The following is a 22,269-nucleotide window of genomic DNA, read 5'->3' as shown; positions in this document are numbered from 1 at the left end:
GAGACACAAACATCAGTGTGAGAGAGAAACATCAATCGGTTGCTTCCCTTACACGCCCTGACCGAGAATTGAATCTGCAGCCTTTTGGTGTACAGGATGACCCTCCAGCCAGCAGGGCCACCCATCCAGGGCCTTTGTAGTAACTTTTGTTTCTCTTTCCTTTTTATCTTTATTGTTGAAAGTATTACAAATGCCCTCCCATTTTCCCTCCCATTGATTCCCTCCACCCTGTATCTGCCCCACCCCAGGCCTTCCCCTTACCAATGTCTGTGTCCATGGGTTATGCCTATAAGCATATAAGTTCTTTGATTAATCTCTCCCCACCCGTGCCCCCACACCTGCCTTCCCTCTGAGATCCCTCAGTCTGTGCCATGCTTCTGTGTCTCTGGATCTGTTTTGTTCATCAGTTTATATTGTTCATTAGATTCCACATTTGAGTGAGATCATGTGGTACTTGTCTTTCTCTGACTGGCTTATTTTCCTTAGCATAATACTCTCCAGGTCCCTCCATGCTGTCCCAAAGGGTAAGAGATCCTTCTTTTTTTACAGCTGCATAGTATTTCATGGTATAAATATACCACAGACTTTTTTATCCACTCATCTGCTGATGAGCACTTGGGCTGTTTCCAGATCTTAGCTATTGTAAATTGTACTGCTGTGAACATAAGAGCACATACGTTCTTTCTGATTAGTGAGTAATTTTTGATTGGCTGTTGGATATAGTATATTTTACCTTGTTAGTACTGGATTTTAAAAAAAATTTTTTTTTTTATGAGGATTGGACTTTGTTCTGGCAGGCAGTTAAGTTAGTTAAAAATCAATTTGATCTTTTTGAAGTTTGATTTTTAAGCCTCTTTACAGTGAGTCTAGAGTACCCTTTACTCTAGGGTGAGGGTAGCAAACTTTTTGTAATAGGATAGATAGTAAATGTTTTAGGCTTTGCAAACGTTTAGGCTTTAGGTTTTAGGGTGTTCTAACCACTCAGCTTTGCCATTGTAGTGCAAAAACAGCCATGGACAGTATGTAAGTGAGTGGGTGTTGCTTTGTTTCAATAAAATTTTATTTATAAAAACAAGTGGCAGGCCACATTTGGCTTATAAGCTGTGGTTTGCTGATGATCCCTGCTCTAGGGCACCAGTTCTCCAACTTTTTGGTTTTAGTACTACTCTAAACTTTTATTGAGGTCTCCAAAGATCTTTTGTTTATTTTTTATGTAAATATTTACCAAATTATTTAATTAATTTATTTAATTATTTTATTTAATTATGAACTAAAAATTATAGCTGAGGAATTTTAAGGTATTCATTTATTCATCTAAAATTAAATAATAACCTATTATGTTAACAGAAGTAACATTTTTAAATGAAAAATTACCGTCTCTTCCCAAACAAGGGAAAATAGTGAGAAGAATGTTATTGTTTTACTTTTTTTATGGGTCTCTTTAGTGTTTCACTTAAGAGAAGACAGTTGGAGTCTCATATATGTTTCTTCATTAAAACTTTTACAACATCCCATGTCAGATAGCATCTGGAAAACTCTACTGTATACTCATAAGAGAATGATCCTGAAAAAGGCAAATAACATCTTAGTATTATTAGGAAAATAGTTGTGACTTTGTTGATTCCCTGAAAGGGTCTTGAGGTCCCCCCAGGTTGTCACTCTTTTAAGATCACACTCCTCTAGGGCAAGATTAGCCTTGTGGTTTACAAATCTTGATCCTTCTGGGATCTCAGATGAGAGTCCTAGTTATTTGAAGAGGTATTTGGACTCTCCACTTTGGTTGTTAAAACTCTAACGATTCCCTACCCTGTGTCACCTCTGTTTTGCTTATTGCTTCCCAGTAATTGTTCTTTCCCCAGCAGTTGCTGTTCTTTGCATGTCCTTGTGCAGTGTCACACTATCTATGTGCAGATTGGTATTCATTCAAAGACTCAAGGGGACTCCATGTGGATTTCTGGAGTTTGCCCTCAGTATAGCTCCTTCCTCAACTCTGAGAGACTACCAGATTGGTTTTTCACAGGGCTCACCTCATTCGTTTCCTTTCTCTCAGGACTCATGGTCCTGCCCTACCTGTTGTTTAGTGTCTGCAGACAGTTTTCCATGTATGTTGTCTGTTTACTCTAGTTGTTTGTGGTAGAAGAGCAAGCCCTGTAACAGTTATTTCTTCATAGGGAAGCATTCCTGACTTTTTGTTTGTTATGTTTTTGTTTTTAACCATATCTGCTGAAAAATTTGCATTAAGATCTTGTATATTCTGTTAAAACATGGTCTTTGTTGAATTAGTCTTCAGAAAAAACTTTCACTTTGACATCCTGATAGCATTGATTAGAAACAAACTTTCACACAGAGAGGGAGTTGTCTACTTATACCAGGAACAAAGAAGAGTGTGCTCATTTTATGTATATAAATTAGTTAGCTTTTTGTTTTAGGAAAGTATGCAGATTTTCTGTTTCTTTTATGTCTCAGTCTCTTGGTAATAATATATCTAGCATGTTAACAGGAAATTATAAACAATTTTATAACTATTTTGTTTTTTAGTTGTAAGTCTTGTACCTCAAGAGTTTAGAGTTACTCTTAATATCCTATAGTCATACAGACTACAAAATCTGGCTCTGCTCCTGGCTGGTGTGCCTCAGTGGTTGAGTGTCAAGCTATGAACTAGGAGATCATGGTTCGATTCCTGGTCAGGTCACATCCCCGGGTTGCTGGCTGGATCCCCAGTAGGGGATGTACAGGAGGCAGCCAATCAATGACTCTCATTATTGATGCTTCTATTTCTCTTTCCCTTTCCTTTCCTCTCTCTGAAATCAATAAAAATATTTAAAACAAAATCTGGCTCTGTGCTTTACTAGATGTGTAAATGAGGACTAGTTGCTTAACTTGATCTGAGCTTCAGTTTCCTTATCTGTAATGTGGGCATAATATGCTATATTAAATAGGAATGAGAACTTCTAGTAACAGAGGTTTTTAATAACAGTGTTTTAAACAAGGTGGAAACTTATTTCTTGTGCCTCTTCATATAAGAGGAGCCTGGAGCCTGGCAGTTCCAGAGTGTATGGCGGCCGCACAGTGTCTTGTGGAACCAGGCTCCTTCCCTCTTCGTTCCACCATTCTTGGCTCACGGATTCTGCCCTCCAGGCAGCAGGAAGGAGTAGGTGGGAAAGGTAAGGGGTGTGCCTTCCTCTTAAAGAAACTTTCTTTATGTCACTCAGTCATTTGGTGTACATCTTACTAGCTATAACTTAGTCTCATGGTCATACCTATCCTTAAGGGAAGCCGTGGAATATAATCTTTTAGCGAGATGTTATAAAGATAAAAGGGAAAGGGGGCTGTTAGGAGTATCTGTCACTAGTGTCTTCTGTTGAAATTTCATGGGTTCCAAATCAGTTGAGAAATTATTCAAGAATCAGCAGGTGGAGACCAAAATATCATTCTTATAAAACTGACAAAGCTGATGTTTGAGGAAGGGGCTTATATCTGCAGTCAAGTGTTTTTTCCTAATATTGAACCTTAGAATTACACAGACTTACCCATCCAGTTATGAAAGTGCTAGACTGAGTAGGGCCTGCCCTTATATTTGTGGCAGGAAGGAACAAAGCAAATGTTTGCTTCCTGCCTGCAGCTCTTTCTCAGCAGAGAGGGAGTTGGGTGAGGCAATAGAGAGAGGCTGGGAGTGTTACTTATGTCATCAGAAATGGGAAAGGGTTACTGTCCTCCTTCTCCCTTCCTCCAGTGCCTTTTCCTAGGAGTTCAGCAGGGTGTCTGGCATATAGAAAGCATTCAGTTTATGGTGATTATTATTATTATGGTGATTTGAGCAATTTGAGTGGCTGATAGTATTTCTCATAATCTGTGCACTAATCTTCCCACATGCACTGCTATTTTAAATTCACCATGAGATAAATTTATAAATAATTTTAAAAGGCTTTATGGGTACCTTTTAGAGTAATAGTTTTAAACTTTTGGTGATGTCAGTTTCCTTTGCACATTTAATGAATCAATGTATATAGCATAAATTATACATATGATTTCTGGGGATACAGGGACCTTAGGATAACATCCTATGTTGTAGATAAAAGTTAAAGAAGTATAAATACTTAACATATATTATTGTAGACTGGTGTCAGTGACTGTTTAATAACTACAATTAATAGGAAGGTGATAGTTTAAGATTGTGTGAGGCAGACAGACACATGTTTGAACTCTTACAATGCTCACCTACTAGCTTTTTGACCTTAACCAATTATTAACCTGAGTATTATTGTTTGTTTTTTTAATCAGTGAAATGAAAGTGATAATACAGGTAGCTCCTATGTCACAAGGTTGAGGAGTAAATAAGATAATACATGTAAACTATTACTTCTGGGCCAGGCACAGAGTAATCACTTGCTGTTTGCTGCTGTTGCTGTTGTTTTTTACACTGATTAGTATTGTTATTCTTTGCCTTTCTAACCTCACCCTGATTATCTTGTAGGTCCCAGTGCTTAAGTTATTCTGAATTTAACTTGGAGATAAAATTATTCTAAGCAAAAAGCTTGGTCCTTTAAATCTGCTTTCATTAAAAAAAAGAAGTCCTTATGAGTAATAGTCATGATCTTTGATCTTTCTGTAATAAGAGAGACCTTTCACTGCCTGCTTATGGCTCATCAGGGAAAAGATCTTTTGTGTGCCCTTCAGAATTTCCCCTTCTTCCTTCGCTTCCTCTCATATTCCTTCCTGGCCCTGCAGAAATAGAAAGATGTCAGTTTGATACCTCTGGCCTCTTTTGAAAACCTGGTAATGGTATTTATCCTGTCAGCAGTTCTTGGGTATTTAGCATTTTACATCTTCATCTGTCTTTTTTATTTGAGGGAAAGTCCTTAACTTTCCCCATTTCTTTCTGATGAATAGCTTGGTCTACAGAAGTTTGGTCCCCTCACTAAGAGCTGAAGATCCCCTGCTGTTTTTATAGGTTGACTTTTGACACAGACTACTTCTGTTCAAGGAGCTCATTGTTGTTAAGTTAGTGCCAGTTTATACCAGAACTTAACTTTTAAAGCACGTTTAAATGGACTTCTTAGTGGGTTTTTTTTGGGGGGGGGTTGATGTTTAAAATTGTCTATTTTTTTTTCTAATGACCAAAATAACATGCTTATTGTAAAGAATTTGAAAAAAACAACATATAGAAGAAAATAAATATCTCCCATAGTTGCACCCCACCAAAATAGCCACTCTTTCCATTTTTGTATGATTTTATGTAATTATTTTTCTGTACATATATATATATATGTTTATATGCCTTCAAAATATTTTGCTTTCCCCAGAATTCAGTCTTTTTGTATATACTGTTTTGTAATCCATTTTTTTTCTATCTAAGTCTGTGTGATTATTTTAAATAGTCGTATTGTGTATCATTGAATAGATATAATTTACTTAATACCCTATTAAGATGGATATTTGCATCTTAGCTGTATTGTTTTTTAGTGCATTCGTAGAAGTTGAATTTGTGGGTCAAAGGCTGTGTACATACTGACTGGCTATGCAAGTACCTTTTTCTAATCAAATTTGGGTTTTATCAATCATTTTACTATTTTGCAATATAATAACAAAACTGATGTCTATGTGTGCTTTAAATTCTATTTCTTTGGTTATTAGAATTTCAATGTATTTTTATGTTTTTTAGTCACTTGCATTTTTCTGAGATTTTCTGTTATATAGTCAGTCTTTGCTTACCTTTTTAAATATGTATACTTTTAAAATAGAATTTTATTTTTTGCATTAAGGAATAAATTATACTTTTTATTTAAAAAAAAAAATGTTTTCTTTTTGCTAGACTTATTTTATCACTTAGCTATTTTCAAGTATTAATGTAGGAAATTAAGTAATTAACTACTGAAGAAAGCTATGCTTGTTAGAGTAACCTTTTTGTCTGAAATACGAAGGAGAACTAAAGTCCTCTGCACTTGCTTATGCTCTAAGGTGCCTATTTTGGTTTAATTGTTCCTTTGCTCACATCTTGTTCGTGACCTTGTTCTAAATAAGCGATGTCTATATAAGTAAAATGTGTATCTATGTTTTTTACATGTTCTTAAATCATTGTTAAAAGTAAAGAACACTGGAATTGTTGATTTAAATACTCATTTTAGCAAACAATGATTTTTAAAATCAGAAGATAAGATGTTTTGGATAAAATCTTTCCATATGATAAAGGTCATGTTTTTATTTTACTGTTTTTAGGAGAAAAACAACGGTGAAGACATTATGTATTTATGCGGACTACAAATCTGATGAAAGTTATACTCCAAGCAAAATCTCAGTCAGAGTAGGAAATAATTTCCACAACCTTCAAGAAATTCGGGTATGTTTTCAAATTTTAAAATATATATGTTATCCTATAAGTCATGCTCTTTAGAAGATGGTCATATTTGACACTCAGAGAGATTAAAATGTTAATACAGAGGTGGGTAAAAGTAGAAAAACAGTCATTTGTATGGAAAATAATACAATAATAAATAGATAATAATATAAGAATAAACTCTGTTTCATTTACTCACAATTGTAAACTTATTTTTGCCCACCCCTGTATATAAAGTAAAATTGTTGCTATTTAAGAAAACATTTTTAATTTATTATAATATTTTAAATTTTCTTTTGAATTCTGTCACTTTTATTCCCAATATTTCATTATGGAAATTTTCAGACATACAGAAAAGAGGAAGAATTTTATAGTGAATTCTAATATGTTTACCTCTTAGATTCTATAATTGCTAATGTTTTGTTATATTTGCTTTATTATAATCTATTAATCCATCTAATTTTTATATGTATATCAAAGTATCAGAGTAAGTTGAAGGTATCTGTACATATCACCACAAATACATCAGCATGATGCATGATACCTGGAGTTATTAATATTTGCTTAGGTTCATTTTTTAAGGTAAAATTTATATAAATTTTGCTCAAATCTTAAGTATATTATTTGGTAAGTTTTAACAAATGCATACATCTGTGTAACAACAACTCCTATTAAGATATAGAACAATTCCATTACCCCAGAAAATTCCCTCATGTCCTTTCCCAATCTCCATCTCCATTTTGCCCTCAGAGGTAACTGTTGTTCTGATTTTGTGTGTGTGTGTGTATGTATGTATGTATGTATTCATTCCATAGATCATTTTGCTTATTCTAGATAGAATGTCATATAAGTGGAATCAAACAGGGTGTAACTTTTATGTAAGGCTTCTTTTACTCAGCCAAATTTTTTTGGATTCATCCACGTTGTTGCATGTATCATTACTTCATTCTGTTTTATTCCTGAGTTGTAGTTCATTGTTTGGATATACCGTAGCTTATTTTTCCTCTGTATATCTTTTTGAAGCTATTAGAACAGTGGTTTTATGACCTGAATTTTTTTAGTTTTAAAGTATTTACATTTGAGAGATATTTTCAATGATTTTGAATTGTATACTTGTGAAGTTCTGGACCTTAGCATTGTTTCTTGTCAGAACAATCATTGAGCTCAAATAATCATTAAAAGTTTTTAAATTCATTGGTTCTGAGAGATCTGGGAAGCACCTATGATTTTGAAAGACTTTCAGTTAATTTGTGGCCTGGACTCTTATTTGACTTAATGTTTATATTAAAACCCTGTCTCTACATTTTGTATTTATCACATGAATGGGTCAGCGTCTTGAGAAACTGTTTGGGAGCAGAGTCACCTTGTTTTGGTTTAAAACTAAAGATTTGCGCTATAATTCCTTAGGCAGGTTGGAGTATGTGGAGCACTGGAAATGAAGTTTTGGTTGAAGACGTGCATGGTATATGTTTGAAATGGTCGCTAGGTGTCACTGTTGTCCTTTAATTATAAGTCTCTCTTCTTAGTAAGCTCGAGAACTGAAGTCGTCTTATAAGGTTGTACTAGTTTTTCTTAGAAAATATATATAAAAAATTCTTTGATACATTTTTGGAAATGTGCATCTTATACATGATTTCTGGATTTATTTGTTAAATATATGTTTTGTATTCTGTTGTAAATTGGAGAAACTTTATGTGACATTTGGATCATTGTGGAATACTTTTAATCTAGTCTTTGCTTCTGTGATATTTTTTAAGTGCTAAAACATTAGCCATATAGAATAAGGGCTCTTTTAGGTAGTGTCTTAATTTTATTCTAAGTGTGTTTATATTTCTGTGTAGTGACCACATAGCCTCATGAGACCAGTAATACTAAATATTACCAGGTGATAATGTAAGTTGTTTTCCTGAAAAACTTAATGAACATAGTGCTTTTCTGCCACAGTTCTCACTAAGGAACCATAATTCTTATATTTTGCTTTAAAATATTAGTGCTGCCTTTGCAGTTCATGATATAAAGGATACTTCATCTTTTAATTATACATCTTTATATGTGATTTATTTTCTTTACCTTTTTCCCTTATAAGTTAAAGAAATAAGAATCTCATAACACTTTGTTTTTTAAGGAAATATAAGCAGATCATGATTTTATTTCTTACATTACTCCTCTGTAAGATCTCAATTGTTATTTTTAAAAAATCTTTACTTCTTCTAACTCAGATAGTAAGTGATTAAAATAATATGAACTTTGAGGTTTTAGAGCCATCATTTCATTAGTTATAGGACTGATTTAACTGAGTGGAAAATCCAACTAAATCTTTTTATATTTTTCCATGGATGCTTGCCCACTCGAGGGTGTAGTGTGTATTGGCGTGTTTTAATAGGTTTTCCTTTTTACTAGAAATTATGGATTTGTTTACTTGAAACTCTAAAAACCTATTTTCTGTAATTTTATTGATTTGAGTAGTAACTAAAAAATTTTTAGTTCAGGGTGAGAAAAGCTAATGGCTACCCTATTTATCCAAAAATTACTCATTTTCTGTCATATGCTTTCCTTCATTTCAGTTCTGAAGCCTGACTTTATATCTAGATCTTTGTTACTGTTGTTGAAAAAACTCTCCGAAGAGATCAGTCCCTTCCTTTACTATTCTAGAATGCATATGTCAACCTCTTTACTCTCCTCCCCCCAGCCCCTGCCCCACCCCAGGCCTTCGCCACATTATTGTCTGTGTCCATTGGTTATGCATATAATCTTCCTGTATACTTTAAATCATCTCTAAAATACATATAATACTTAATACAGTGTAAATGCTATGTAAATAGCTGTTACTGTGTTGCTTAGTGAATAATGACAAGGCAGAAATGCTGTACATGTTAGGTATAGAAGCAACCATCGGAGGCCTAACTACATGGTACATATTAGCAACAACATAACATTTTTCCCCCCAAGTATTTATTTTTTGATTTTTTTATTTCAATCCTGGTTGGTTGAATCTGCAAATGTGGAACTCCTGGATACAGAGAACTGACCATATTTTTCTTTTTAAAAACTATTGTAGAAATATTTGTACTTAAATATAAAACTAAAGTGGTTTATTAGACATACAGTCACAGCTCTCAAAATTATTTTCATACAGTTCTATGAAAAACAACTTGTTAAGTAAGGTTAAGCAGATATTTTCAGCATATATGAAAGGTGTCCTTTGGTTCATTGTTAGCATTTTGCTTCTAAAATTTGTCATCAAATTTTGTGGCAAAAGGATAAAATATTGATGGATCACAAGACTGAACACAACTGAACTTTAAGACTTGTTTTTATCTTCAGATAATAAAGCTGTTATCAAGTGTTTTTTTTTAAAGAAGTAGCTTGAACAAGTCTTCAATATTAAGAGAGCTGTAACTATATTTTCCTTTCTTCCATGTAAACCAGCCTTTTGCCTCTCTACCTTGTATATTAAATCAGTGGCCTGGCTATGGGAGTCCATATATGGTACTTTGACAGGAGTGGTTAATAAGTCAGCTCTTCTATTAAAATAACATTTATTATTATAATTTGAGCTCCATTAATGTGTGTGGTAGAATAAGAAGATGCAAAGGCTCTGACTCTGTCAATTGATCTTAACATTTACTTTCTTATATAGGGCCTGTTTTAAACAACTTGATATAAAGTGGAATGATTTAGGCAGCATCTACAAACATAAATTGATTTGAGCGTTTACTTTATTGACTTTTTGGAAAAAATTGTTTTTATTGAATTGAGCTAAAAGAAAGTATTTTTTAACATTGGTTTTTATAGCCCGGCTCGTGTGTCTAAGTGGTTGAACAACGATCCATGAACTAAGAGGTCACCGGTTCATTACCAGTCAGGGCTCATGCCTGGGTTTCAAGCTCTATCCCCAGTAGGGGGCATGCAGGAGGCAGCTGATTGATGTTTCTCACATTGATGTTTCCGTCTCTCTATCCCTCTCCTTTCCTTTCTCTCTAAAAATCAATGAAAACATATTTTTTAAAAATTAGTTTTTATAGCTCTGGCCTGGTGGCTCAGTTGGTTGAGCATTGTCCTGTACATCAAAAAAAACGTTGTGGGTTCAGTTTCTGGTCAGGGCACAAACCTAGGTTGTGGATTTGATCCCTCGTCAGGGCATGTAAGGGAGACAACTGATTGATGTTTCTCTCTCACATAGATGTTTCTCTCTCTCTCCCTCCTCCTTCCCCTCTCTCTCAAAGTCAATAAAAAAAAAAAAATATCCTTGGGTGAGGATTTTAAAAAAAAATTAGTTTTTATAACTAACGAGAACATTTTTGGAATGAGTAGAGAATGTTTTGGTGTGATACACATAATTTTTAGGCCACAAATGTTATTCTCTCTTATCCCTCTCTTAAAAGTAACATATGCAATTAAAAAGTTATTCATAATTATATACATTATTTCTAAAATGGAGTTGAGATAACTATGCATTTGGGCTATATTTCCTTTTAAAACTACATTATTTTGTATAATAGAATATCATATATATTTTTAAGAGAGAAATATTCTTGTATCTCTTGTGGTTTTTTTAGACCATAAACTTAGACTGTAGGTTTTTAAAGAACTGTAGTTTGGCATTCCCATACAAGAGAGATTGGTGCTTTATTTGGTAAATATTTATTTGGGGCCTGCTAAGTGCCTGGTACTATGTTAGGTACCGGGGATACAGCAAATACGGTCCTCGTTTCTGCTCTTAAGACAGGCAAGTAAATATCAACAATTACAGAGGTAAATACAGGGGCTATGGCAAGATATGGAATATTAGAGCAATGATTTAAGTTTTTCTAAAAGAGGTGATGGTTCAACTGAGTCTTAAAGATAAATATAAAGCATGCTGGTGAAGAATGAAGTGGAGGCATTCTAAAAGGGGACACAGTGCACATAAAGGTGTGGAAGCCTGAGAGTGTGGCATGATGACAGAACTGCAGGTAATTCAGCATGCCCCAAATGAAAGAACAAAATAATTCTCCAGAGGAAGAGCTAAATAAAATGGAAATAAGCAATCTATCAGATACAGAGGTCAGAATACTGACAATAAGGATGCTCAACAGCATGAGAAAAGGAGTGGAAACTATAAAGGAAATGATAATGTAGAAAGTAAACAAGGGTTAAAGAACCTATTTGAAGAAATAATGGCAGAAAACTTTCCCAACCGGGTCAAGGAAAAAGTCACACAAGTTCAGGAGGCACAGAGAGTCCCAAGCAAAAAAAAATCCAAAGAGGCCCACGCCCAGACACATAATTAAAATGCCAAGAATTCAAAACAGAGAATCTTAAAGGCAGCAAGGAAAAGCAATCTGTTACCTACAAAGGAGCTACCATAAGACTGTCAGCTGATTTCTCATCAGAAACTCTACAGGCCAGAAGGGAGTCGCATGGAGTATTCAAGGTAATGCAAAACAAGGATCTGAAACCAAGACTACTCTCTCCAGTTCTCACTTAAAATAGATGGTGAAATAAAAAGCTTTCCAGACAAAAAAAGGCTAAAGGAGTTTATCACCACCAAACCAGCATTGCAAGAAATGTTAAAGGGACTACTGTAATAAGAAGTTGAATTAGAGAAAATGAGAAACATAGGCATAAAGAAATAAAATGGCAATAGATAAGTATCTATCAATAATAACTTTAAATATGAATGGATTAAATGTTCCAATCAAAAGACATAGGGTAGCTGAGTGGATAAGAAAACATGACCCAAATATATGCTGTCTACAAGAGACCCACCTCAGAACAAAAGACTCACACAGGCTGGAAAAAGAAAACACTTCTGGAGGACTTGAAGGGAGAGACCAACAGTAATACAGTCATAGTCGGGGTGTTTTAACACCCCACTGACTTTACTGGATAGATCTTCCAGACAAATAATTAGCAAGGAAATAGTGACTCTAAATGACACACTAGATTAGATAGATTTAATTGACATTTATAGAACATTCACCCCATAGCTGCAGAATATGCACTCCTCTCAAGCACACATGGGACATTCTCAGTGATAGACCACATGTTAGGACACAAAACAAGTCCTACAAGTTTGAGAAGACTGAAATCATATCAAGCATGTTCTTGCATATTTACACCATGGAATACTATGCAGCTGTAAAAATGAAGGATCCCTTAGCCTTTGAGACAGCCTGGTGGAACCTGGAGAGTATTATGTTATGCGAAATAAACCAATTAGAGAAAAACAAGTACCACATGATCTTACTCATAAGTGGAATCTAATGAACAAAATAAACTGATGAACAAAATAGATCCAGAGCCATAGAAGCGTGGAACAGATTGACAAATCTCAGAGGGAAGGCAGGGGTGAGTGGGTGGGTGGGGATAAATTAACATTAGAATTTATATGCATATATGCATAACCCATGGACACAAATAATAGTGTGGTGAAGGCCTCTGGAGAGGGGTGTAAGAGGGAGGGGATCAATAGGGGATAAAAGGGAACATTTGTGATACTTTCAACAATAAAGATAAATTTAAAAAAAGAGAATATGATGTCACAGAAGCTGAGGATGGTCAGGAATATAGAGTTAGGGACTAAAACATTTTCTTTATAAGCTTCTGTTAAATGTGTTTTAATAAGCAATTTATTTAATGTAATTCTGAACTAAGGTAGTTCTTGAAAGTAGTTTAATCCCTCTTTGGTGTAATAGTTTCTAAATTTGTAGATTTGAGACTAATGAAATTGTTTTAATAGCAGAAATTTCAACTTTTCCTACCAGAGTATTTGTGCCAAGTAAGAAGATTCTGAAGGGGATTCTTGTTTCATAATGCTTCTCATTGGAAGGTTTTGTACTACTGATGCACATTTAAGTAAAATTTGAAGTTGGTGAGATTTCTTTCAAGAGCATTGTGCTGCAAGGTCACTTTTCCAAGTGCTCTTTAGCAGCCGTTCTGGAAGAACTGCACTGTTCCTTGTAGACAGTGTGAGAGTAGTAACAGCCAAAGGCAAATAAAATAAAAACAAAATGAAAAAACTTGTTATTTAACCTTATGGCAGGATATAATGCAATAGAAATATGTACTTACAAAAGGGGAAGCAGACATGGTTTTAGAGATACAGATTATTAGCCTCTTTATATAAGGAAGGTCTACTGAGTGAGTATGACCAGTTGAGCAGGGCAGGGCTGGGCACTTGACTGAGAACCTAGCACAGTGCTGGAAACAGTAGGCACTTGAAGATATACCAGCAGTCAGTCCTTAGGCTTGCCACTGATCCATGCTTGTTTAGTTTCCTTCAAAAAGATTATCTGTGCAAATTCAATTCCTTCTCAGAAGAATAAAAAATTTTTAAAATTGTGATACAATAACATTTACCATCTCAACATTTGTAAGTTCAGTAGTGTTAAGGACATTCACATTGTTGTGTAACAGATCTCCAGAACTTTTCATCTTGCAAAACTAAAAATCTGTATCCATTAAACAACTCTTCATTTTCCCCTCCTGTCTGTCCCTGGCAACCATTATTCTACTCTCTGTTTCTATGAATGTGATTACTTTAGATACCTCATATAAGTGCACTCATACCGCCGTATTTGTCATTTTGTAACTGGTTCATTTCACTTAGCACGATTTCCTCAAGAAGGTTCATTTAGCATGTGACAGAATTTGTTTCCTTTTTAAGGCTAAATAATATTCCATTTTGTGTATAATATACCACATCGTGTTTACCCGTTCATATGTTGATGGGCACTTGGGTTGCTTCCATCTCTTCACTACTGTGAATAATGCTGCCATGAACACAGGTGTGCAGAATCTCTTAGAAACCCTGTTTCAGTTCTTTTGGGTGTACACCCAGGAGTGGGATTGTGGGATCATACAGTAGTTCTATTTTTAATATTTTGCCTGTCTCAGAAATATGACTCACAAGAAGTAGGCAAGTTAGCAGCAAGACTTGATGCAGATAGATAGTGACGTGAAGAGGGTGGGTAAAGTGAAGGGCCATGGACAAACCCAAGTTTTAAAGTTAGAAGGGTAGAAGTATAAGGTACGGGACGAGGTAGGATGTGTGGGATGAATAGAGGGATGGAGGGACAGAGGCATAAACAGGAGGGGAAATGGAGTTGGACAAGTGGCCTGTGCCCCCATATTCTTCATTTACTGACCTCTCTCATACCCAGTTTTCTTTATCCAGGGTTTCCTTGGGTATATGACCTTTTCAGTAAGCCCTCTATTCCTGTAGAAACTGTTGAGTGAATCTTTATTCTTGGCAGCTAAAATGGCCCTGATTAGAATGGTAACAGCAGCAGAAAGAGCTGCTTGCTGAAAACCACCTGCTGAAAACCTGTATCATTGACGATTTTAAAGTATATCTTATTAGAAGTAAGCCCACCGAGGACCTTCATTTTTTTTCTCAGCCTCTTATTTTATATGTGGTAAGTGAAGAATTAATCTTCAAAGATTAGAGGCAAATAGTTGATTTAGTTGATTTTCTTTTTTGATGGGACCAGTGCTGCATTCAGAAGAGAAGAATCAGCATGTCAGTTTTGATTTAGATTCAGTGGACCATCATAGAATTGTATTTTAGTTATTGTGTTCACCATTACTTGTATTCATTGTTACCTCTACTATTTATTAAGCACTTTCTGCATGCATGTCACTGTGCTAAGCAAGCATTACTCACTATTTCATTTTGCCTCTCCAAAGCGCAAGTGGTGGTCAGATGTAATTACTATCCCTATATTCAAATAAAGCTGATAATTAGGTTAAATGAGCCTTTTGCTATATGGCTAACTCAAATGTAAGAAAGTTAGAGCTGAAAGAAACTAGAATTAATGTAACGCCACAAGTTCGTACTTTCTCCAAGGAGACAACTACTATTCATTTTGAGCCTTTTTTGCACATGGGAATGTAGGTCCATTGTTGCCAATTATACTTTTTAAAGGGAAATCAGAAATCTAGATTTCAGTGTTAAATTTCCCAATTTTAAAAACATGCTGGGCAATTATGGTCCAGAGGCTAAATGTGGCCAAGGGCCACCAGTTAACAACTTCTAATCAAGTATAAGTCGATTATTATACAAATGAGACAGAGAGGCTAAGTGTGTCCGTTGTCCAACGGGAAATGAGTGGTATAGCTGGAAATCAACATGCAGTTCATATTCCTTCATTTTTTCCCCTTAAAGTCACATTAAATTACAAGTTACCAAAACATTTCTTTCCATTAATAAGGAAAATTGAAGTGTGTAGCTGAGGAAATGAGCTGGTGAACGATGGGATAAAGTAACTAGATTTTTGAAATGTATTTTAAAAGTGTTTACTATTTAAATGTATTCTATTGAAAATTGATTGATACTTGTAATGCTAATGCTTTTGGCGTAAACATTTGGTAGATCCAGACAGTGGGTGTTACTCACTGCTAAAAAGATGAGCGGTCAATCTATGAAAAGACACAAAAGAACCTTAAGTGAATATTACTAAGTGAAAGAAACCAATCTGAAAAGGCTACGTACTGTGTAATTCCAACTATGTGACATTCTGGAAATGGTCAAAGTATGAAGACAGCTTAGATCAGGGGTTGCCAGCAGTTGGAGGTGATTGGGAGGGATGAATAGGCAGAGCACAGAGGATTTTTAGGCCATTGAAAATACTCTATGATACTGGTGTGGTACACACATGCCGTTATATATTTGTCCAAACCCATTAAATGTACACTACCAAGAGTGAACCTTAATGTAAATCCCGGGCTTTGGGTGATGATGATGTGTCATGTAGGTTCAACAGTTGTAACAAATGTATCACTCTGGTGGGGGGGATGTTGATAGTGGGGGAGGCTCTGCTTGTGGGGTCAGGAGGTATATGGGAAGTCTCTGTACCTTCTCAATATTGCTGGGAATCTAAAACTGTGCTAAAATGTAAAGTCGTTTTTGAATAAAAGGAAAATATAGGCATTCCTCACTTTTTGAAAGTATGTGTTACTTCACTTTACTTTCATGAAAGACCTTTGTCAGTACCTGTTTTCACTAACCAAAAGAAATCCAAACAGAATTTTTACTTTCAGGAAAAAAGACGAAAAACAAAAGTGGGGTTCAGGGTTTGTTTTGCAGAGAACGTTTTAAAGAGGTAGCACATATCCTGGGCAGCAGATGTGGTCCCACCAAGCTCCTTCCCGGGAAACTCTATTCAGCATCTCTCCATCAAGCCCCATAGCTGTGAACTGTGTCTGTGAGAATCTGCGCTGTATCCCGATTTATTTTGTGCATCTGTTAGCAAGATGTGTCCTCAGGTATCAGAAAAGTCTGAAGAGAGCTCATAGGGTGTTGTGCTTAGAGAAGATAATGATTAAAGAGATTGTAGTTTACCTTGGGAGAATCTAGGAGACTCATAACTTGCCTCTTGTCGTGGACCAAAGGTGATGAGCTCAGGTTAACTTAGGGAATAAGAGCAAACAGGAATGAAGGGAAACCTCTGCTTGCCTTCACTCTCCTACTTCACTGTTTAAGGTAGTTGGTTCACACTGAAGGTGATAAAAGGATACAAAGTCAGTTATTCTCAGCTAGTTTGTAACATCTCTAGCTGTTAAACGTTAGCTTTATCCATTTAAAAATTTTATCATTTCTCAGAAAATTAGTGTAAGGCATCGAGAGGTGTTTCTGGCTTTAAAACACGTATTTTGTATGAAGAGTTGCTTTGTGTTGAGAGGATTATCTAAGGCAGATATGGAATTCAAATTTGAAAAGATTCCGTTGACTAAGATCAGGATGATCGGTGGCATGGAATTATCATGACTCATTGAACTCCATTTAACCTGAAGTTGTAGTCATTTGAAACTTGCTGCGGTTCCCCTAGAGTCATATTGTACTCACATTGTACGCGGAGTTCTGTTAACCTTGGCTTATGGGGCAGAAACCCCGTCTGTTTCACAATCTGCAGTCTGAGTTTTGAATAGTGTATTCAAAATGGGACAGAAGGATGCGACCTAAGCCAGAAGAGGGAACATGTTTCTAGATTGTCTTTACCACATGCTGCTTTAATTGTGGGTTTTGGAGTCTGTCAGATCAGAGTTGGAATTTTGTTACTATCAATTCTTTATTTTGTTATACAGGGCAAATTTTTCTGTTCTTTCTGAGCCTCTGTTTATGTACTTAAAAACCGAGAACCACAATACTTATCTTGTTTGGGTGGTTGCGAAAACTAAATGAGGTAAGGTGTGTAAAAACATCTGTAACATACCAAGTGCACAGTAGGTTTTTCAGTCAGTGTAAGTTTGTGTACTTCCGTACTTTTTTTTCTCCTTTTGTTTTTGGCTGCTTGCTTTGTCCTTACTCATTCATGACTGCACAAGGTCAGACCATGCTAGATAAATGTGTCTTATCTTTATTAGGCATGTTCTAGTAACAGATAGTAAATAGTTGTCTTGGATTCAGTTCCATACTGCTGGATCTAAGCATGAAGTGGTTTTTTGTTTTTGTTTTTTAAATTGATGTCGATACTTGGCATTTCAGTATCAATTGTGCAAAGTTGGACAGAGCATACAGCCTAGGTGGATTTTCTAGTTATTTGTTTTTTATTTTAATGACATTTCCATTGGCATTGGATAAAATATATGGATTTAATCCTTTGAAACTACAGTATCAGTGGCATCATTATTGTGTGACTTTTGGAAGTGCAATTTTAATTTTCCTGATATGACTCCATTAATAGCATAAAATCTATTTGATCATGTTAGCCCACTGTATCAAAATATTAGGTCCCTCATTAACTAAGGTAATAGTTTACTAACTTGGATACTTCCTTTGATTTTGGACTCTGTTCTTGAAATTTTTTTGTGCTTATGGTATTTATTTTGATTTGATTTATTTAAAATACAAGCAAAGCCCAGTTGGGCGTGGCTCAGAGTTGAGCATTGACCAAGGATCCAGGAGATCACTGTTCGATTCTGTCAGGGCGCATGCCCAGGTTGCTGGCTCAATCCCCAGTCGGGGGCATGCAGGAGGCAGCCCATCAATGACTCTCTCATCATTGATGTTTCTGTTGCTCCCTCCCTCTCCCTTCCTTTCTAAAATCAATAAAGATATATTTTTAAAAATAAAATAAAATACAAGCAAAACTGACCTAAGATTGATGACTCTAAATTCTACTTCTTAGCCCTAATACTTGTTCTTTTAAACTAATACAATAGTAATGATAACAACTGTGTAGAGTAGGGGGTATAAGTGGGCTTTAAAAAAAAGAAGTTATTTATGTACATCTTAACTGCCAAGCCAATATTCTCAGTAAAAGCTCTATCTTAATTGCACAAGTATTTTTATGAACATTTCCACTAATCAGTGAGTGAATGAAGCCCTGAGAGTCACCCTAGCCAATCTGAAGGCTCTCATAGCAGCGAATTTGAGAGTAGTAATTGAGTTTTGGAAATGCTCCTGTTAATAGGCATTTGCTTTTAGGGCACTTTAGCCTACCAATTGAACAAATTGCTTCTGTTTGAAATTTATAAAGCAAAAACAGAGGTAATCGCAATACAGTTTTTGCTGGGATATATGTTGTTGGTTCACTAGATCAAATTGTTTTGAAAATATTACTATATTAATTTATTCAACTTGTTTTTAAAATTCTTCTTTGCAAAAAATTTATATATCTTGATACTTGTAGTACTGATAACTTTTCACTTCTTTGTGGCCTAGCATAATAGACAATACTTTTAGCTTAGAACCTGGGAGTATTGTGTATCACAGTTCGGATGAGTTTGTGTATGGAGGGAGGTAGTTAATATATGGGTACACGCCTGTGTGTGGAAGATCATATATGTGAGGGTGAATTTCAGTTGGAATTGATAAGAAAAAACTAGAGTATTGTCTTACTGTTAATAAAACTTTAGTGTTGATACAATTGTATGGCTATCAAAACACCCTTATTCATTCATTCATCCCCTCCTAGTTGTTTCTCAGTCAATAATTGAGTATTATTCTTTTATAGAATGGTTTTGAAGCTTGGCAGAACTCTATGGTCCAGTTATTATAAGATGATCCTGGGAGATAATTGAGGATTATCTCATGTTTTTCAGGCCAGATGATGTTGAAAGACCACAATTTAGCAAACTAGACAGATCCGGTTTCAAAACTCAGTTTTGCCCCTTGTTAGCTATGTGAAAATTAGGGACACATGTAGCCCCCTTGAAACCTCAAGTTCCTTATATATAGAATAGGAATAGGAGTACCCAATGCTCGTTTCATTGGATTCCTGACACAAGTAAGATAAAAGTTTGCAAAGTACTTATTCATATTGCCTGCCACATAGTAAACACTCAGTTAATGCAAATCCCCTTTTGTGTTTTTTAAAAATAAGTAATATTTGACAATATAAAGATACTTTGAATATTTGAGGTAAAATATAAATTTATTTCCACATTAATTTTTAGGAGAGTCATAGTGCTTTCTGCACCTCCAGAGAAACATTGATAAGAGCACTAGATATTGTATACTACAGGATTCTCATATTCCCCCCCAACTAAAAAATTATTTTAAAATTTTCAAAAAATTATTTCAGTTACAGTTTACATTCAGTATTATTTTATATTAGTTTTAGGTGTTCAGCATATTGGTTAGACAATAATATAATTTGCAAAGTGTTCCCCCTGTTATTTCCAGTACCCAACTGGTACCATACATAGTTATTACATCTCATATTCTTTATTTAGTTGTAAAAACCATATAGGCAAATATAAGCATAATAGCGAATTCTTGTTTTTAAAACTTCAACATTTTTATGGTAAACTTCCATAAAATAGAAATTATGTAAGTTATGTATCATTACTTACAAATTAATTCAATTTGAGAAAAATACAAAGTTTCTATCAAATAATACATCACCAATTTGGGGAAAATGACATTACTTTGGTCTCTTAAGATAAATCCCATTAGATACCAGCATTGTCATGTTTCCAAGGTTAATTGGCTGCATGCAGTTATAGGTTATGAAGGGTCCCACTTGAATAATTCACCAAGCCATCAAGCAGAAAGACCAATAGTTCACAGGACTAATTGACCTTGTCAGTATAATAGAAACACTTACAAATAAAATTCTCTTTGCCAACAACATTGCAAATGAAAACCCCAGAAGAAACTGTTATGTCCTGTAACTGTCCTGGAATGCTATGATTCAGTTACAGGCTATGAGTGGAGGTGGGTCCTGGTGGGCAGAAGTTGTGGGGAGGGAAATGTAAAAGATAGGGGGAAATTTTGGAGGGAAATTAATTAGGTGAAATGTTAGAGAGAAACACAGAGCTTTAGAAATGATTTTAAACATCTTCAATCTCCAAAGAGTAGTGTCTTTGAATTTCTGTAAAAGTAGTGTCTTTAAGTTCATTATATTTTCACCCTTCTTGTTCTGTATCTAAGCCCTTTTGTATAGATTCCGTAGTCATTATTGCAGTGAGCTGTTTTCTGAAAGGTAAGAACACAACTTTGACAAAGCACAGTGCTGTAATGAGGATGCAGCATGTTTGTTGCCCTGCAGTCTTGCTTCATTTACCAATATATGACAGATACTGTCTAAAGCATCATTTTGTCCTTGAATGTAAAATGCCTATTTGATTGTTTATTGGTTGATTGGTTGGTTGGTTGAAGTTTGGATTTGTGCCAGAGTCAGGGAAGGGAGAAATGTTGGAAGAGACACAGAGAGAGAACAGTCACTCTCTAGCAGATTTTGACGATTGCTTTCTCTCTCTCTGTCTCTCTCTCTCTCTCTGTCTCTCTCTCTCTCTTTCTCTGTCTCTCTGTAATGATACAAACCATGTATTTTATTAAAGAACCCTCAGAGCAATAGATCAGTCTTTCTTAAAGAAAGCAAGTGTTTTCAAATGCTTTTAAGAAATTTAGTGAACCACTATCAGGGCTTGGTCTTTAAAGGGGGGGGTGGAAGAACTTTAGCTTAAAACTCATTTGGGGATAGGAGTACCCAAAAGTAAGCTAGAGAAATTGTGTAGCAGATATCGGCCTTCATTGTAATACAGTAGAAGGGTGATCACATTCCTGTTGCATTTTCTTTTTTTAAGAAAAGCATCTTTTACATTGTAAGAAAGAGACAATCAAATTGCTAAGTGGGCTTCAAAAATAGTAATAAAAAAAGATTTATAATGGAAAGAATTGATGGTATATTTCACCTAGAGTAAGAAAGACAATGTGTAATAAGGGATTTTGTGGTTTTACAGCTCAGTGCATGTGTTTGAAAGCTGTTCTCTCAGCAACGTGGGTGGCAGGTTATGCTACCATATAATGTATTGTAGTTGGCTCTCCACACTTGTCAGGGTTAGTGTTCAACCATTCGGAAAATTTTCCCATTGTTCTATCATGTGAACCAAGACTAGTGTTGAATTCCCAATAACTTACCAAAAAAAAAAAAAAGTTTAATTAGAAAGTTTGAAATTTAATTACATCTTATTGTTTCAATACAGTGCTACATATATTAGGATTTTATCTATTTTTGCAATTATTTTTCAGTCAAAAAGATATCAAAATCAAGACTTCATTCTTTTTAAAGTAGTTTTCACAGAAATCTGTACACTGAATCTTGCCCTTTTTTCTGTATTAACACTCTGTTTCCATCTTAAGCATTTTGCTTTAGATGGACCATGGCTCTTGGCAGCTAGTGCATTTTTAGCAAATAATACTGTTTCTAGTAAGGGTTGCAGAGAAAAAAAAACTTAGTGTGAGGTCCTTGTAAACTGAACCTTTGGAACATTACTTTATTTCTTTTTTTCCCCCTTTTGTGCCTCTTCTCTATTTGTGTAATGGTTATAAATTACATCCTTTGAAAAGAAGAATTAAAAACATTTTGTTTTGTTATTTTTGTAGTTGATTTTTTTTTCTTTACCTGTTATTTTAAAGATACACAGAGAAATAAGCAATTATGGTATTGAAATTCCATTGTGCCAGCACCTCCAGAGCATAATCCAAAAAAAACAGAAAATCT

At 35.1% G+C, this 22,269-nt stretch overlaps 1 protein-coding gene across 6 annotated transcripts in view; it reads left to right on the top strand.

Annotated features, from left to right (window-relative positions):
• The window catches only part of ANAPC10 (anaphase promoting complex subunit 10), a 234,293-nt gene that overhangs the window by 9,390 nt on the left and 202,634 nt on the right, over positions 1-22,269 (top strand). For all 6 annotated transcript variants that reach the window (XR_013998791.1, XR_013998792.1, XM_081137063.1 and 3 more), the window contains exon 4: positions 6,217-6,337. Coding sequence is in view for 4 of the 6 variants with exons in the window: in XM_081137063.1 (XP_080993189.1) it covers positions 6,217-6,337 (121 nt within the window). In the remaining 2 variants the exon portion in view is untranslated. The remainder of the gene's footprint in view (positions 1-6,216; positions 6,338-22,269) is intronic.

The sequence above is a fragment of the Miniopterus schreibersii genome, assembly GCF_964146895.1.
Source record: "Miniopterus schreibersii genome assembly, chromosome: 4".
Lineage (NCBI taxonomy): Eukaryota > Metazoa > Chordata > Mammalia > Chiroptera > Miniopteridae > Miniopterus > Miniopterus schreibersii.
The sequence above is the reverse complement of the archived record's forward strand: the minus strand, read 5'-3'. Positions and strand labels throughout refer to the sequence as shown.